Source organism: Diabrotica virgifera, chromosome 2 (assembly GCF_917563875.1).
Source record: "Diabrotica virgifera virgifera chromosome 2, PGI_DIABVI_V3a".
Taxonomy (NCBI): domain Eukaryota; kingdom Metazoa; phylum Arthropoda; class Insecta; order Coleoptera; family Chrysomelidae; genus Diabrotica; species Diabrotica virgifera.
Window position 1 is genome coordinate 26,194,961 of NC_065444.1, and position 17,299 is coordinate 26,212,259.

Consider the following 17,299-nt stretch of genomic DNA (forward strand, 5'->3'; position numbering starts at 1 on the left):
AACCGGAAAACTAATTGACTGGCGACCAAGAGAAGCCAAACGCAGCAGAAGACGATCACCAACACGCTTGTTGGACGACATTAAACGAATGTCCAATAAAGGGCAACAAGACGCACCGAACCGTGGAGAGTGGCGAAAAATGGGAGAGATCTATGTCCAGCAGTGGACAAAAGAGGTTGTATGATGATGATGATCATGACTATTGGGTTTAAGCTGATTTTGACGAATAAATTAAATAAATGCTAAAATTGTAGTTTCGCATTTAATTAATAATAGTTATTTATGATATATCGATGGTTAAGAGCACAGATATAGTATGTCCACTTTTTGCTGATTTTAAGATAACATTATAAAAATATTCAGTAGGCTCATATGAATGTTCTGCATAATTATTGTAAGTCCAGAATGATTGTAAATGGGTTAAACGGCCTTGCCAAAATATAGTATTTCCCATTTGTACTAAAAACCGACTTGCACAGATATTTTACGTCCGTTTGGAAGTGCACAAACATGTGTTTTGGGACATACAATATTAGTGCTCACGCGATCAAACTTATCATGGCTGTAAATACTGTTTGTCCGGACATGCAGTAACATACCTTATGTTGTGTGTCCATACACATTTTAAAAAAATATATATTTTAACCCAATAACACATAATATTTTAAAAAATATCTACATTAAGCTAATAATGATACCCGAACTTATTACATAAACATTATGATATATCGGTATATCAGCAGTATCAAACAAAAAGTAACGCGAAAACTTCAAAACGTTCTCCTCAACAATTAAGATATTTGGACATACTATATCTGCGCTCTTAACCATCGATATGTAAGTGTTAAAAGTACACGTTTAAGGCACGCATGTGAAAGTTTGCAGAATGAGCGAAAACGAGTTCTGCAATTCACATGAGTGCCTTAAAAATGTACTTTTTAACACGCATATCATACAATATTTTTTCTACAAACGTAATTACAGGACAATATCTACAAAAACTTTTACTTGAACTTGACTGACATTCCAATTTTATATTTTTTTGACATTACATCAAAATTGCATATACGGTCAATACGAACTGCAGTGCCTTAAAATTTTTTTTAAAGCATTAGTGCCTTAAAGTAGCATTTTTAACGCTCATATGGAGTGCTAAAAATTGCATTTTTAACACGGTTGTAGAAAAATATTGTTAACGTCTCTCTCTGGTTATTTGTCAAAAAGTTGACGTTTTTAAATTATCTAGTTGTTTTTACTTTGATTTTTTGCAAACAATTAGCATAGCTAAATATATTCTATATATTGAGCCACCTGAGATCACATTTAATGTAGAAAAAACAACACTAAAAACGTTACCCCTCACAAAATATTACTAAACTTAAGTTCAGTTCTGTTGTAATGCACGTAAACTTATGTAAAATATCAGAAAACGTTTATACGTTTCCTAACATGGTATTTGCTGTTTTTAGATCCAAACCATTCACTTGTTAAAAGCGTCAATCTGCAACACTGATATACACGTCAATGAAAGATACATATCAAAATCTTGCATTATTTTTCCTCGATACATTCTGCCACGGTTTGATATTAACGTGATATACATTATGCAAACAACATTTTTTCCAAACAGGGAACAGAAACGTTTTTCTTATGAACTAGATGTGACAGACATGACTTTATACATGATCGAGTTGAGTTTAGCAGTGGATTTTCAAAACACCATGTAGTCCAGAAAGCCACTGCGCATCCGCTAGGAAAAATATTCTAATTCGGATTTTTTGCACAATCTTACTCAAAAAGGACCCCTTTTAACAAATTCGCATGTTGCCAGGACCAAAAGTGGGTCAAAAATTTTTTAAACGTTTTTTTTTTGTTTTTTTTCCTAAAATTATTTTTTTTACATCAAACAAAGTTTTTTTAGGTTTTTGGATGATTACAAACAGAAAAGGTCTTTAGTGGCTTTTCTCTAAAGTTGATAGTTTTTGACATATAAGCGATTGAAAATTTAAAAATTGTGCAATCGGCCATTTTTAACCCGCTAAACTAGGTATGTAAAAAACTGAAAATTTCAATGTTGCCCAGGTAGGTAGATATTCTTTAAACATCGATTGATGAAATCCCGAAGAGTTTTTTGCAATCCAATACCGAAAACCCCTTTGTTTTTTAATTGCTAATCGAGCGGGCGCGACACTATTTTCAACTGTTGCATCTAGGATGTAATATGCGTTAATATATGTGTGGAAAAATATTCTGATTCAATTTTTTTTCACCATCTTGCTTGAAAAGGTTACCTATTAACAAATTTGCATGTTGCCAGAGTCAAAAATGGGTCAAAACATTTTTTAAACAATTTATTTAAACTTCAAATGTTTTCCGATTACATCTACATGCAACGGTTGAAAATAGTGTCGCGCCCGCTTGATTAGCAATTAAAAAACAAATGGTTTTCGATATTTCATTGCAGAAAGCTCTTCGAGATTTCATCAACCGATGCTCATAGATTATCTACGTGCCTTGGTAACATTGAAATTTTCGGGTTTTCACATAGTTTTTGAGGGTTAAAAATGGCCGATTTTGCAATTTTTAACTTTTCAATCGCTTATATCTCGAAAACTATCACATTTAGAGATAAGTCACATGAAATCTTTTCTATTTGGAATGATCCAAAAATAAAAAAAAAACCTTTAAAGAATTTTTGACTGCCTTTTGATCATGACAACATGAAAATTTGTTAAAAGGAGATATAATAATAAACAATAAAAAAAATAAAGCTTTCTATTAAATAAATATATTTGTTCAATGCTTAAATTTTAAGCATTGAACAATGATTTGAGTTAATATTGAATGATTTTTTGCTGCTGTCGAATACTTTTAAATAAAAACTTATGACATAATTATTAAAGCACCACTTCCGAAATCAGTTTTAGCACCAATGATACAAAAGGTAAATTTTATGTAACAATATATCACACAATAATATTGGAACAACTTAGGCACAGACATATCCAACACATTACAATAGAAGACAAAGATCAGTAACATGTTCACAATAATAGTCTCTATGATTTAGTTTTTGAGAGAGTGAGACAAGTAATTTTTAATGTAAATTTCTCAGTTAAGAACCAATAGAGCCAAAATCTTTAAGAAATTTTGTACCGATTCTTTTTCTGCTCTAAAATAAGATAAATATTTTTGAAATAAAGCTTCTATAATATTGGCGTTGTATTATTTTTCTTGATAGTAAAATGCTGAGGTGGTTGTCATGAACTAGCGTCACGAAATGGTTCGAACAATACATTTGCGCGACAAGGGGAGTCCGTTATATAACATGTAAACTCTTTCAATTTTATTAAAATCTATAACAAGGATAGTAGGTCTGGATCCTGCGTATGAAAAAAAAGTTGATTAATAGCAAGCTGAAAATTTGTTTATAGCTTAAGGGTGTCTAGTCGGACAAACTTTGATATATGGGAACACTGGAACAGGGGAAGTTTTAATTGTGGAACAGGTTAAAAATTTGGAACGGTCAGACCACGAAAACGTCACATGTATTTTGTCCGACAGAACTTCCAATTGATTTGTTACCCTTTCATTAAACTCTCAAGCAAAAATCAGGCTGCTATTTATCACCAAACGGGCATTATAATGAGTGGAACACGTAGAGCATGTCAAATGGCAGGAATTATGACAGGTGAGAAATAGCAGTCTGATTTTTGCATGAGAGTTTAATGAAAGGGTAACAAATCAATTGGAAGTTCTGTCGGACAAAATACATGTGACGTTTTCGTGGTCTGACCGTTCCAAATTTTTAACCTGTTCCACAATTAAAACTTCTACTGTTCCAGTGTTCCCATATATAAAAGTTTGTCCGACTAGATACCCTTAAGCTATTAACAAATTTTCGGCTTGCTATTAATCAACTTTTTTTCATACGCGGGATCCAGACCTATATTAAATACTAGCGGTTATGTACTTTCGAATGTACAAAAATTTTTTAAAATACATAAATAAACTTTGTACATCGATAATTGTAAAAAAAATTGTAAAATAAAAAAAAAATAAAATTACTTGATTTAATTTTAAAAATACGATTATTATTAATAATAAATTTTGCTAATTTACGCATAAATTTTACGCATTTTACGAAACTTTCTTCTTAAAAATAACCCAAATTATCCAAAAAAAGTGATTTTGTGAATAATCCAAAAAATATTTGAAAGCGAGAAAAGCAATTTTTTATAATTTATTTAAGAATTGTTATGAATACATAGGTTGACATGGAATATTTTCGATAAACAATTAAACATAGCTTATTGATTATTAAATCTATCTATTAAAATAAGTATTAGCATACGACATGGAATTTATTTTTAAAAAAGCCACCCGCCCAAAACAATTGCACAGTGAATTAAAAAAATTCTACGGTTCTGTGAGTCGTACATGGTTTTCATAACCTTTCAGAACCGTACATGGTTTTCTGGTCTGGAACAGATTGCAATTTAGTTTCGTACTTCTTATGTTGCACACTAAAATATTCGTTGTCGCGATGGTCTGGAACAGACGTATATTCGTGGAATGGCCCATAGCAAAACCTACATTTTTTTACTCTTTAAGATTTTTCTTATCACTAATACTTTTTAAGTTATTTTGAAAAAGGAAATTTTTCAAAAATTTTTAGAAAATTTTTTTTACTATAAAACCAAATTTTTTAAAAAATAAGCACTTCAAACCAATCAAACTTACAGATCATATAAACAATATACATACCATTAAAATAAATGGTAAAGCGGTAACGATTAATTTTATTTAGGGTGCTAAATAGAGGGAGGTTTTCACAATTTTTTTTTACCAAAAAAAGGGGCCAACTTTTTTTTTTCAGTGTAACTCGTTTATTTTTGGTGCTAGAAACTTTTGTAAAAAACAAATATACCTAAAGCTTTTTTTAGATACTTTAAAAATGTTAATAAGCTTTTCCCGAAAAGTGCTTAATTTTTCGGTGATTTTGCGTTGACTTATTCGATTTGGAATTAGACGAATAAGAACGTATTTTTCATGAGCTACAACTTTGCTTTTTCTCAATTTATAAACTTTACTGATACACCATTTTTTTTAAATTTTTTTATAAGCTACACTTTTACTAAGAATATTTTTTTCGATAAAATATTTACTTTTTGAGTTATTTGCGAAAAACGGTCTGAAAACGTAGTTTTTTTTTGTCGAAAAATCAGCATTTTCAATTGCGAATAACTCGAAAAGTATTGACTTACGTAAAAAACTTTATAGAACTAAAGTTGCTTATAATTGGCCAATTTATCCATTTCTGGGCTTATTTTAAACACGCGCTTTTCACCCCCGAGAAGGGGTGACTGTCACCCCCCAAGTAAAAGCAACCAACGGGACAAATTCAACTTTGAAGCGGAGGGTAAGTAGAACCTAAATCCAAATTTTCATGCAATTCGGAGTTGCCCCTGAAAATTACACTCCAAAACGGTCATTTACTGGGCTAATTATATAAAATACAGTTCTGACCGATAGTAGTAACAATCTTTCACAAAATGTAGATATCATAGATATGGGATGGGATACATCTTCTTACATTTACTGCACCAAAAACCAAAAACCATGGTTTAATTTGTAATACTCGTGTTTTTGTCTGACTGCACATAAATGTCAACAATTTCGAAATTTACATTTAAATTGCTCTTCAATAATTAATCCAACATTTTGCAAGTATTAGATTAATTGAGCATCGTTTGTGTAATCGTAATCAATAATAACAGAAAACACCGTTGTAAGAAAAGTTGTACATCATTTAAAATGTTTGTATCGAAACACAAGCTTAAAAAGGTTTGAATACAATGAGCAACGGCGGATCCAGCAACCTTGCAAGGTGGGGGCAATGAAATACAAATTTTCTCGTGACTGGCGTACGAAGGATTTTTTTTCGGGATGGGCTGCTATTTTCTTATTCTTCATGTACCATGTCCTTTCAGAACGTTGGTTACCATCATAGGTATCTTAATTTTATTTATTGCCACCCTAAATCAACCATGAAGTTCTTCTTCGTCCTGGACTGCGTTTGCCTGCTATTTTCACTTGAATAATATTTTTTAGCAACCTATATTTGGACCTCTCATTAAACGTCAGAAATAATCCAGCTATATCTTCTTGATGCTTTCTATAATCGTAGTAGTCTTGCTGAGACATTCTAGTATTGTGGTTTCGAATCTTCTTCATCCAAAAAACTCTTAAAATTCTTCTATTGCACTACATTTCGAGAGTTTCAAGATCATTTAGATCGATTTTATTCACAATCCAATCGACATCTTACAGTAAGACCGAGAACACGTAGCAGCGAAGTAGTCGGATCCTTAATGCCAATTTTAGATCTCTGTTACTCTGATACTTTGGGCATCCTTCTAAAAACGGCTCTTATTCATGGGGTTTTATTAAATGATCAAATTACCATAACATAGCACCAGCAATTACTATTTTTATCTAGTCTCTGGCATTGAATTGAATAGATGACAATAAATAGATTTATCAACAGCAATAACAATTGAATAGATGGCAATAACAGATTTTTTCATTTATTATGTTCCAAAGACTTTTAATAATTTTCGATTTCAAGTAATTCTGCCATATTTATGTTTCAGTTATTCAGTTATCAACAGGACACAAAATTCACTATTTATGTTCAATCGTAATCTCTTTCTTAAAAACAGTGTCAGTAGACACCAGGCGAGGTCTCAAGGAGGGGGCAATTAACTCCATTGACCCCCCTTGGATCCGCGCCTGACAATGAGGGCAATATGTGGAACCTGTTGGGGAGCAAACCTCCATACACTCTCATTAATTTATAAAGGAATCGTAAGACCCCATTCGGATTATTCATGTGCAATATTAAAACCCTGTACTAAGTCCACACTCTTAATATTAGATAAAATTCAGTTTAAAGCTTTACGAATCATCACGGGCTGTATGAGATCTACCCCCACTAATGCTTTGTTAGCAGAAAGTGGAGAAATTTCATTAGATGCAAGAAGAAAATTACTTTGCGCTAAATTCTATCTGAAAATCCTAGCTGATCTGAAAAATCCACTGACTGAACGACATCCTGTCAGAGTTCATTTGAAATTAAAAATAACTTTGACAAATACCTCGTTAATCTAAATAAAGAGAACATTAAATCCCGCTTTTAGATCGAACTGAATTATCTTACGGGAACAATTCAGACAAGTTTCTCAACCCACAAAAAAAAGGAAACCTATACTCAACAGGAATTTCTTAACGAATTTTCAGCTACATATGGAAATTATTCATGGGTATTTACAGATGGTTCTTTAGATCCCGAGTCGAGGACAGTACGTTTTGGAGTACACATACCTTCAATCAATTATAATATAACTATGCATCCAGATTACACGAGCACACTCAAATATGCATTGCAGAAATTATTGCAATTAACAAGACAGTATCTGTTTGTATTGAAAAAAATATTAAAGAAGCAATAATTTTTTCAGATGCTAAAAGTGCTATCCAAAAATTACATAACATCACCTGAGGGACAAACACCATATTGTAAACCTAACTAAAATACTCATTATTGAGTCAATGGAAGCAGGATTTAATATAATCTTAGCTTGGATTCCAGGCCATACTGGAGTAAAGGGGAATACAGAGGCTGATAAATTGGCAAATATAGGCAAGACTTTAAATGTTCCTGCAGACATTAAAATAGATAAATTTGACTTTTTGCCTTTTATTAAACAAAAAATTGTAAATGAGTTTAAAGTTGAATGGACAAAACAGTTTAAAACTAAAGGCAAACGGTATCAACAATGCCAAAGTGATTTTTCTATAAACCCTTGCTTCCACAAATTCACATTTGTGGATCGAAGGCACTTGACATCAATTATTAGAATGCTATTCTAATAATTTGGGCTATTCCCTCACACCAGACCATTTGTTTAAAATCAATTGTAGTGATACTCCTTTTTGTGAACGTGGACAAATAGGAAGTATAATTCATATATGTTACTTGAATGCCCAGGAACTTGTTAATATAGGAAGTCCAACCGCCATTTCAATACAAAATCTCCTACATAATATTAATGACCAAACCTTAAGAAAGATCAATCAATTTTTAACAATATTTCAAATTAAAATATAAAATAGTTATTTGAAAATCATATTACAATGAATTTAAAGAATGGAATATGGAAAATCCAGACCCTTTGAAAAGAGGATTCCCTTCCAATTACAGTCTAAATACGAGGACTGGCCAAGTACCTAAGAGGTGGAGGCCATGAAACTAAAAGAAGAAGAAGATGTTTGAAACTTACTACAACAATTGACAGCCTCGCACAGACGCTGTCATAATTCAATGCATAATATTAATTAACAAAATTGATTATCTTTACATTCTACCAACCACTATTTCATAACAATTCAGTATAAAAATAAAGCGTAAAAATTATTAAATATTAATAAAAAAAATTGTTTTATAATTAAATGAAATGTTTACATTTGTATAACGGACTCCTCTTGTTGAGTAAATTGACTCCATCTATCTTAAGTGTCACGACGATTTTTCGTTTTCCTATACATAAAAATTAATACAACGTCACTATAAAAGATTCGCTTCAAAAAATTAATATAATTTTTGTTATCGGTACTATTTTTTTGGAAAATAGTTTAGCGAATGATATTTTTTTGTCTCTATTTAAATACATGCTACGCACTTAGTGATATACACAAGTGTTGTTCTTTAAACGCGACACATACTTCTTCTACATACTTACCACATACTGAATCACCTTCTTGTTACGAAAAGCCAACTGTGAAAAAGAATTTGAACGTTGAAAGAAATTAGCTAAACAATTATTCTACACAATGAGTTTAGGAAATCTCCGTTAGTGTCTTTTCATGTGCAAGGACAGATGATCGGACCTGCTGAAAGATCTTTGACACAAGTTGCAGCTGAACGGTTTCTGGCCCGTGTGCTTCCTGTAGTGCCTGGTCAGTTCGTCGGATCTGGCGAATTTCCAAGTGCAACCCTCCCATGAACACTGATATGGTTTCTCTCCTGAAAAGATGGAATAGTTTACTAAAGGGGAAATAATTGAATAGTATTTTGTAGTTTGTAATCTTTTGTCTACTACCCCAGGAAACGAAGCAGTAAAAGCGCTTGAAAAATCGAAAAATTACTGGACTCTCTTTTTCAACTGGAATATTTGGGGGAAGTCAATAGAAAAGGGGTACCATCTCCGGGTATCGAAATTCTTATTGAGTATAATTACACTTTTATATATAAAAAAAGAACTTTTTATAATATCACATTTCCATTATTTAAAAATGAATAGAAAATCTTACATGACAGAAAGTAACGCCATATATTAAGAAAACCATTTACTGAGAAAACTAGTATCGCCATCTTTTGCTAAAAGTGAGAACTAATTTTACAATTAAAAATTTAAAATGGCTTAAAATTCCAAATAAAACTTAATGCAGCCATGTAAAAGCTGTTGAATATTGCATTGTCATCGAGTTCTTAGCTATTCTGAAAATTTCAGATGTCTAGCTAGACGGGAAGTATGTTTAAAATCGATCACAAGATTTTTCCCGGACAAAGAGACAGACAAAGAACAAGCGAAGTATATAAAAACGTTTTATAACTTTTTTTGCTTAAATTTTAATAAAAAACCATGACACAGTAAAAATTTAGATACCAATTAGTTTGTAGTCTTCTTCTATTGACTTCCCTTAGATATTCTAATTGAAAATTAGAGGGCAGTAATTTTTTGATTTTTAAATTAAATAAATATAAAATAATAATAATAATAAATTAAATAAATGTAAGTAAAATAAGCCGAGAATGCGAGGATTATCATAATGAAAATTTTGTTTAGACTTAGGGAATATCATTCAGGCAATATGATATTCGTAATCTACGTAAAAACACATTCAATTGATATCTAGATATCGCACCCCGAGTTCAATAGTGCCATAATCCTAAAAAATGGAAGGAAAATCTGTTTTTGGCCTAATACGTTCCTTTAGCCGTTGCCTTCATTGTGGAATTATGTCATATAATTTAGTTATCTTAGAATCTGCATAGTGTTCCTGTGTCGTTATTACCATTTCCGGTTTGGCTCTCTCAGCATTATGGTAGGGGAGCCTAAGCGGGTATTTTTGCAGTTACTCGAGCGCGTCAGATTATCATATGGGGAGAAACCTGGTACCCTGTAGATGTACCTCTACCATATATTGACTCTTAACACAGGGAAGTTCGTTAAGGGGTACCCGAAAAAAAATCTATCCTTAAAAATTGTCGAAATTTGAGCGGGGCGGGCGTAAGGAAATGGGTGAGTCAAAAAGTTTCACAAAAAAAAGCGAATATTTCGCGAAATGAACGTCAGATCGAAAAACTAAAAATTACGTCTTCAATATTTTTCAAAAATCTATCGAATGGTACTAAACATGACCCCCACGGAGAGGGGTGGGGGGGTAAAATTAAAATTTTAAATACAAACCCCGCGATACTTCGCAAAATGAACATCAGATCGAAAAACTGTAAAATACATTTTCAAATTGTTTTCGAAAAATCTATCGAATGGTATCAAACACGACCCCCCACGGAGGTGGGGTGGGGGATTACTCTAAAATCTTAAATGGGACCCCCAAATTTTTACTGTAGATTTGGATTCTTTACGTACAAATAAGCAACTTTTATTGGAGACATTTTTTCGAATTATGGATAGATGGCACTATAATCGGAAAAAATATTATTGTAAATGGAAAATTAAATTAAAAAATTGAAAGTTCCCCCTAAAATGGAAAATTTTACTTAACTTTTTTTGGTTTTAGAATCTAATAATCACAACCCAATAGGTCCCCATAACGCTCGAGTGACTGCAAATTTAGCATACTTTGCTCCCCTACCATTAGCGAGCCTGCCACAAGATAGTTTGCGTTACGCTGCGGTCGAGAGTGGATGTGTGATAAGTACCGTTCATTTTTACATATTGCTCTAACATGTAATATAAATATTTTAAGTGTGAATTTCAGGGTAAAGCAATGTAATTACTAAACATAAATACTAGAATTAGATAGCTACACTGCTACACACATAATCAACATAAGTGCAGAATTTGGTTAACTTAGATAAGGAAGTTGCAGAGAAAAAAAATAGTTCACATAAAATCTTGTTTTTGTTCTCTTGAAAGTTTGAGATTTCAGGGTTATGGCACTAATGAAGTCGGGGTGCGATATAAAATATGCCTTACGTGAAAAATTCGATTGTTCCATTTTGGGGTCGGTTTGAGATATCGAAATGCCGTTTTCAGATTTGGATTCAGGAGACAAAACTACGTAGGTATCCATCGGTAGATCGGCTCAAAGTCTTGCAGGGCCGACGTCGCACAAACGAACGAACGAACAAACAAAATTTACGAATTTATAAACGAAAACAAAGTTTTCGTTGAAAAAAAAATTGGAATACGAAATGCGTGCGTGAGGTAGATATTCCTAGTTCCGTCCCTGGTATCGAATAAAATAAATTTTTTAACGTTTGCCCGGAGCTAGGAAAAAATAAAAGAAAGGATAGGATAACTTAATCACAAACCTTGAAAGTAGCATGTTAGCAACACCTAAGAACATACGAGTCGGTATTAAATTAATGAGCCGACATAAAAACGTAATGAAATAATAGTGAAAAATTTGTAAATTAATTGGTGTGTCTAAAGCGTTTATATGTTGTTAGCCGAAAACTGGGCGAATTTGAATAAATTTCAAGTTAACGTTAATTGATAAACGTGTGGGAAAGTACTGTCGGTAGATATTCAATACTAAATGAACCAAAATACCTACTTAATGGAGTGAAACTCGAAATGGATTGATTTGATAAATGCAACAAATTGCTACAAAATATGATATTCAAATATTTGATAGTGCTAGATAAGTGCTTATACATGCTTCTATAACTGTTTAAAAGATACGTAACTGGTCCAAAAGAGGTACCAAAAGAATGGAGGTTATGACTGTTAGCATCATAATGTCAAATTTTCAAAATGGTTGTAACATTTTTTTAATTTTAATTTTTGTTTTTTATTTTTTATATAAATATATGTAATTCCTTTAACATAATAATGATATGCTATTGAGTATGCGTTTTCAATTTTGCAACTGCTTTTTTGGCTAACCCGTGTAAGCGAGCTGCCGAAATAGCTGTAGTGACATTAACTTTTAATAAGTTTTGTGAAAGTATCGAAAAGAAAAGTTTTTCAGTGTTTTATATTGAAAATATATTCATTTTGAGTTCATTTTACTTACCTGTATGAGTCCTCTTGTGTGCTTTAAGGTGTGAACTCTTCGTGTAAACTTTATGACAACCTGCTACGTCACACCGGTGAATCTTTCTTCTTCTTATTGTTATGTCTGGCGTTTTGTTGTCTTCAAAATCCTTGTTGACTGGAATTGTACTAGATTTGCTAGGTAATGATGGTTCCGTAGTTGAAGGTCTCGTAAATGATCTTAAAGGAGAATAATAAAATACTTTAAAAAATATTATTAAGTATCTATATTAGATATTATCTATTATTAAGTATTATTATTAAGTATCTATATTTTATAGAGTATATAAGTATATTTTATAAGAGGTACCTACAAGGAAGAAGCATTAGGAAATTTAGATGAAACACTTGAGAAAAATAGAATCGAAATAATGGCCTTACAAGAAACCAAGCAGCTGGAAAGTGGGACAATGGAAGTTGAAAGGATACTCTTTTTAAAAGCGGCGGGCCAAATAGACACTTGGAGATGGGTTTTATGGTATCATAGAGAATAATTCGAGTAGTAACTGACTTTAAAGCGATATTAGATAGACTGTGCTATTTAAAATTGCGCGGGAAATATATAAGCTTGTTTAATTGAAACGTATCTTATCTAAATGAGTTTTATGAACAAAAACAATAAAATCCTGTATAAAAGGTATATTTGTTCAAATTCCCAAAACTGGGCTACATCACAGAACTAGTTTTCGATCGGATGACCGATCATCATCAGAGTTTACGTGAATCTAACATGCTAATTACCAAATCAAAAATATGTGGGTAAAAACCCTTTACAGTTGATCCCTCATAGTAACATAGTAAAATAATGTGAAATTAAACATGGATGTCTAAAATATCCAATGTATATGCTCTAGGTACCATTGAGCTCGAATTCGACTTGTTCACATCGCATTAATCGCCGAGACAGAAGACGATCTCCAAAGATTAACACACATCTTCAATACAACAGCCAAGAAATACAATATGATAATATCAGCAGAAAAAACCAAATGTATAACAACATCTAAATACACACTACGATATAAAATCGAAATTGATGGGAAAATAATAAAGCAGGAAGCAAGGTTTAGATATAACCAGTTACGGAGATGTTGAAGAGGAAGTACGACAACAAAGCTTAAAAGCAAGTAAAGCGGCGGGATCTCTTAATGACACAATCCGGAAGAACAAACACCTAAGACAAGACGCAAAAGCAAGAATCTATAAAGCATTTTTTGATTTTGATCAAAATTATTTTGATTTTTGATCTATATTAACATACACGGCAACTAAGATCAGATAACGTCGCAACAAAAACAAAATGCCAAATACATATACAAAACCTTAATAAGACCGGTACTCACATACGGCTCAGAAACCTGGACACTCACTAAAAGAGAGGAAACATTGCTAGCCACCTTTGAAAGAAAAATCTTGCGACACATATATAAGGGCACAAAAGAAAACGGAATTTGGCGAAGAAGGTACAACTTTGAACTATACAAAATATACCATGATCCGGATATCATAACATTCATTAAACTAGGACGGCTGCGTTGGATGGGACATGTAGAAAGAATGGAAGAAGGCGAAATACCAAACAAAATATTCACACAGATGCCAGTAGGAAAAAGAACAAGAAGAAGACCGAAGGTGAGATATTTAGAACAAATAGGAAATGATATAATAACCTTAAAAATAAAAAACTGGAGAAAAAAAGCACGAAACAGATCAGAATGGAGAAGAATCCTGGAACAGGTCAAGACCCAGAAAGGGTTGTCGAGCCAGTGATGATGATGAACATACACGGAGACAAGACCTGACACGTCTAAAACGAGACGACTACTAGAAACAACAGAGATGAAAATACCACTCCGACGAATATCAGGAAAAAGTCTGTTGGATAGGGAAAGACTCGAAAACATAAGAAAATCATGCAATATAGAAGACATAAATGGATGGGCGACAAAACGGAAACAGGAGTGGAACGAACACATTAGTAGAATGGCAGAGGATAGGATAGTACGAATAGCACGAGATAAGTCACCAAATGGACGAAGAAGTATTGGCAGACCAAGAAAAGATGGTGCGATAACTTAAACAATTTAGGAGGCTAATATTGAAGAAGAAACAGGCTTTAAAGCTTACATACAAGAAGGAAGAAGAAGAGGAAGACATCATGACTATATGGTAGCAAGTGACATTATTTTACTATGTTACTATGAGGGATAAATTGTAAAAGGTTTTTACGCACATATTTTTAATTTGGTAATTAGCATGTTCGATTCACGTAACCACTGATGATGATCGGTCATCCGATCGAAAACTAGTTCTGTGATGTAGCCCTTTTTAGGGATTTTAACAAATATACCTTTTATAAAGGATTTGATCGTTTTTGTAATATATGGTATATACAGCCAACTACAGGAAAACTTTTTCCTCGTGGATTTCATGAACAACTCTGTGAACTAATTGAACACGTACCAAAAACAAAGTAGAAAGAAAAGATATTTATATGAATATAATAGAATCTCATGGTTGAAGAACTGGCATGTTGATACAGGCATGCTATTTAGGGTGGCAGTGAATAAAATTAAGATAGCTGTGATGGTAACCAACGTTCTGAAAGGACATGGTACATGAAGAAGAAGAAATGCCTGCATAAAGAAAGTACTGACAATGGAAAAAAATAATAGCGAGTACACAATTTGCTAATTTAGGTATGTACATAAAATAACCATGTTCTCATTGAAAGAAAACACAATAGATCCGTTACTGATTGTAGAAGCTACAAAGGAGCAGATGCCGACAGTGACCATATATTGACAATAGTCAAACTTACAAAAGAAAATCCCAAACAACCAAGAAAAGGAAAATAATGGAAACATACCAATTAGAGCAGCTACAGGATAAAGTGCAAAACGAAGAGAGGAAGAAATAAACAAGAGTTTGGGAAGGATCACGACGGGGAATTTAGGGGAGAAATGGGAACTAATACGAACAGCCATTATAGAAGCGGCAGACCTTAGCATTGGAAAAGCATAAAAAGAAAAGAGAAAATACTGGTTTGATGAGGACTGCAAAATAATTCTAGCACAGAGGAAAAACGCAAAAATGGATAATATTATAAGTAATACAGAAAAAAGTAATAGTCTAAGAGCTAGAGCCGAAAAATCATCGTCGTAAGTAAAATGGAGTTTGGCATGTGAAATGTGTCTATTGTATATTGATAATTATGACCCCTTTCAGGCTGACACCTCAGTGGATACAGGAAGTAGTAATAAGGGATGAAAGGGGAAAGTTAGTGTAGTCTTTAAATGTTTTCACCTCCTATTTTGTTAAACCTCCATCGATTTGCATGGAAATTGGTGACTAGTTAGAACATACCTCAGGAAATAAAAATGATTTGGTGCCAAGTTGCACTTTTACCCTGGGGGTGGTTACCACCCCTTCTCGGGGGGTGAAAACGATTTTATTAAAAATAACCCCATAAATCGATAGAGGGACAAATTATAAGTAAACTTTGTTATATCAGGTTATTAAAAAAAATCAATACTTTTTGAATTATTAAAGATAAAAAATTTGTCTGTTTAAGAGCACATGCGTGAAGTTACGGATGATAAAAAGAAAATATTAATTAATTGTATATTACTAAAATATTATTTTTATATTATTTCGATATTATAAATTTAGCAAAAGTGTATTCGAATATGTCAAATGTACCCATTATTGGACCCCCCAGTTTTTGGACATATTCAGTTTATAATGAAAAAAAAAATTTAATTAAATATCGAAATAATATAAAAATACTATTTTACTAACATACAATTAATTAACATGTTCTTTTGATCATTCGTAACTTGACGCGTATGCTCTTAAATATAGACAAATCTTTGATCTTTAATAACTCAAAAAGTATTGATTTATTTTAATAACATGATATAACAAATTTTACTTAAAATTTGTCCCTCTATCGATTTGTGGGGTTATTTTTAATAAAATAGTTTTCACCAGTGGGAAGGGGTGGTATTCACCACCAGGGTAAAAGTGCAAGTGGCACCAAATCAGTTTTGTTTCTTGAGGTATGCTCTAACTAGTCACCAATTTTCATGCAAATCGATGGAGGTTTAACAAAATAGGAGGTGAAAACCTTTAATGACTTCACTAACTTTCCCCTTTCATCCCTTATTGCTACTTCCTGTATCCACTGAGGTGTCAGCCTGAAAGGGGTTATAATTATCAATATACAATAGACACATTTCACATGCCAAAGTCCATATTACTTATGACGATGGTTTTTCGGCTCTAGCTCTCCGTCTATAAGGAGCATTATAAAACCAAAAGGAGACAAGCTAAACGATTATGTAGCCCAACGGCGGATCCAGCAACCTTGTAAGGAGGGGGCAATGAAATAAAAATGTTCTTGTCACTGGAGTACGCAGGATTCCTTTTCGGGGTGCTCTGTTATTTTCTTCTTCTTCATCAACCATGTCCTTTCAGAACATTGGTTACCATCATAGCTTTCTTAATTTTATTCACTGCCATCCTAAATCAACCATGAAGTTCTTCTTCGTTCTGTTTCGTTTGCCTGCTATTTTTTGTGTCAGTGCCTACGAAAAAAGTGTCAGTAGACACCAGGCGAGGTCTCAAGGAGGGGGCAATTGACTCCATTGACCCCCTTGGATCCGCGCCTGATGTAGCCAAAAGAAGAGAACATTACTGGAAAAACAACTAGAAATAATAAACAACTATGCCAAAAAGAAGTTAAAAATTCTTATCAAGGAGTAAAAAAAGACACGAGCGACACAAAATAAAAGCACACTGTTTTGCGGAAATAAAGATGATATGCTATTAGAAACCAAGACAGAAAAATTAAACAGGTGGGCAGAGTATTTAGATCAATTACTAAATTATAAAGACCAAACAGAAAAAATACAACAACCAACACAAGAAACAGAGCAACAACA

At 32.8% G+C, this 17,299-nt stretch overlaps 1 protein-coding gene across 2 annotated transcripts in view; it reads right to left on the bottom strand.

Annotated features, from left to right (window-relative positions):
* Positions 1–6,739: 6,739 nt before the first annotated feature.
* Positions 6,740–17,299, bottom strand: part of LOC114332543 (Krueppel-like factor 5) — a 663,198-nt gene continuing 652,638 nt past the window's right edge. For both annotated transcript variants that reach the window (XM_050643496.1, XM_050643497.1), the window contains exons 6-7: positions 12,334–12,533; positions 6,740–9,088 (exon numbers count right to left, since the gene is read on the bottom strand). In XM_050643496.1, coding sequence (XP_050499453.1) covers positions 8,916–9,088; positions 12,334–12,533 — 373 coding nt within the window. In that variant the 3' untranslated portion in view covers positions 6,740–8,915. The remainder of the gene's footprint in view (positions 9,089–12,333; positions 12,534–17,299) is intronic.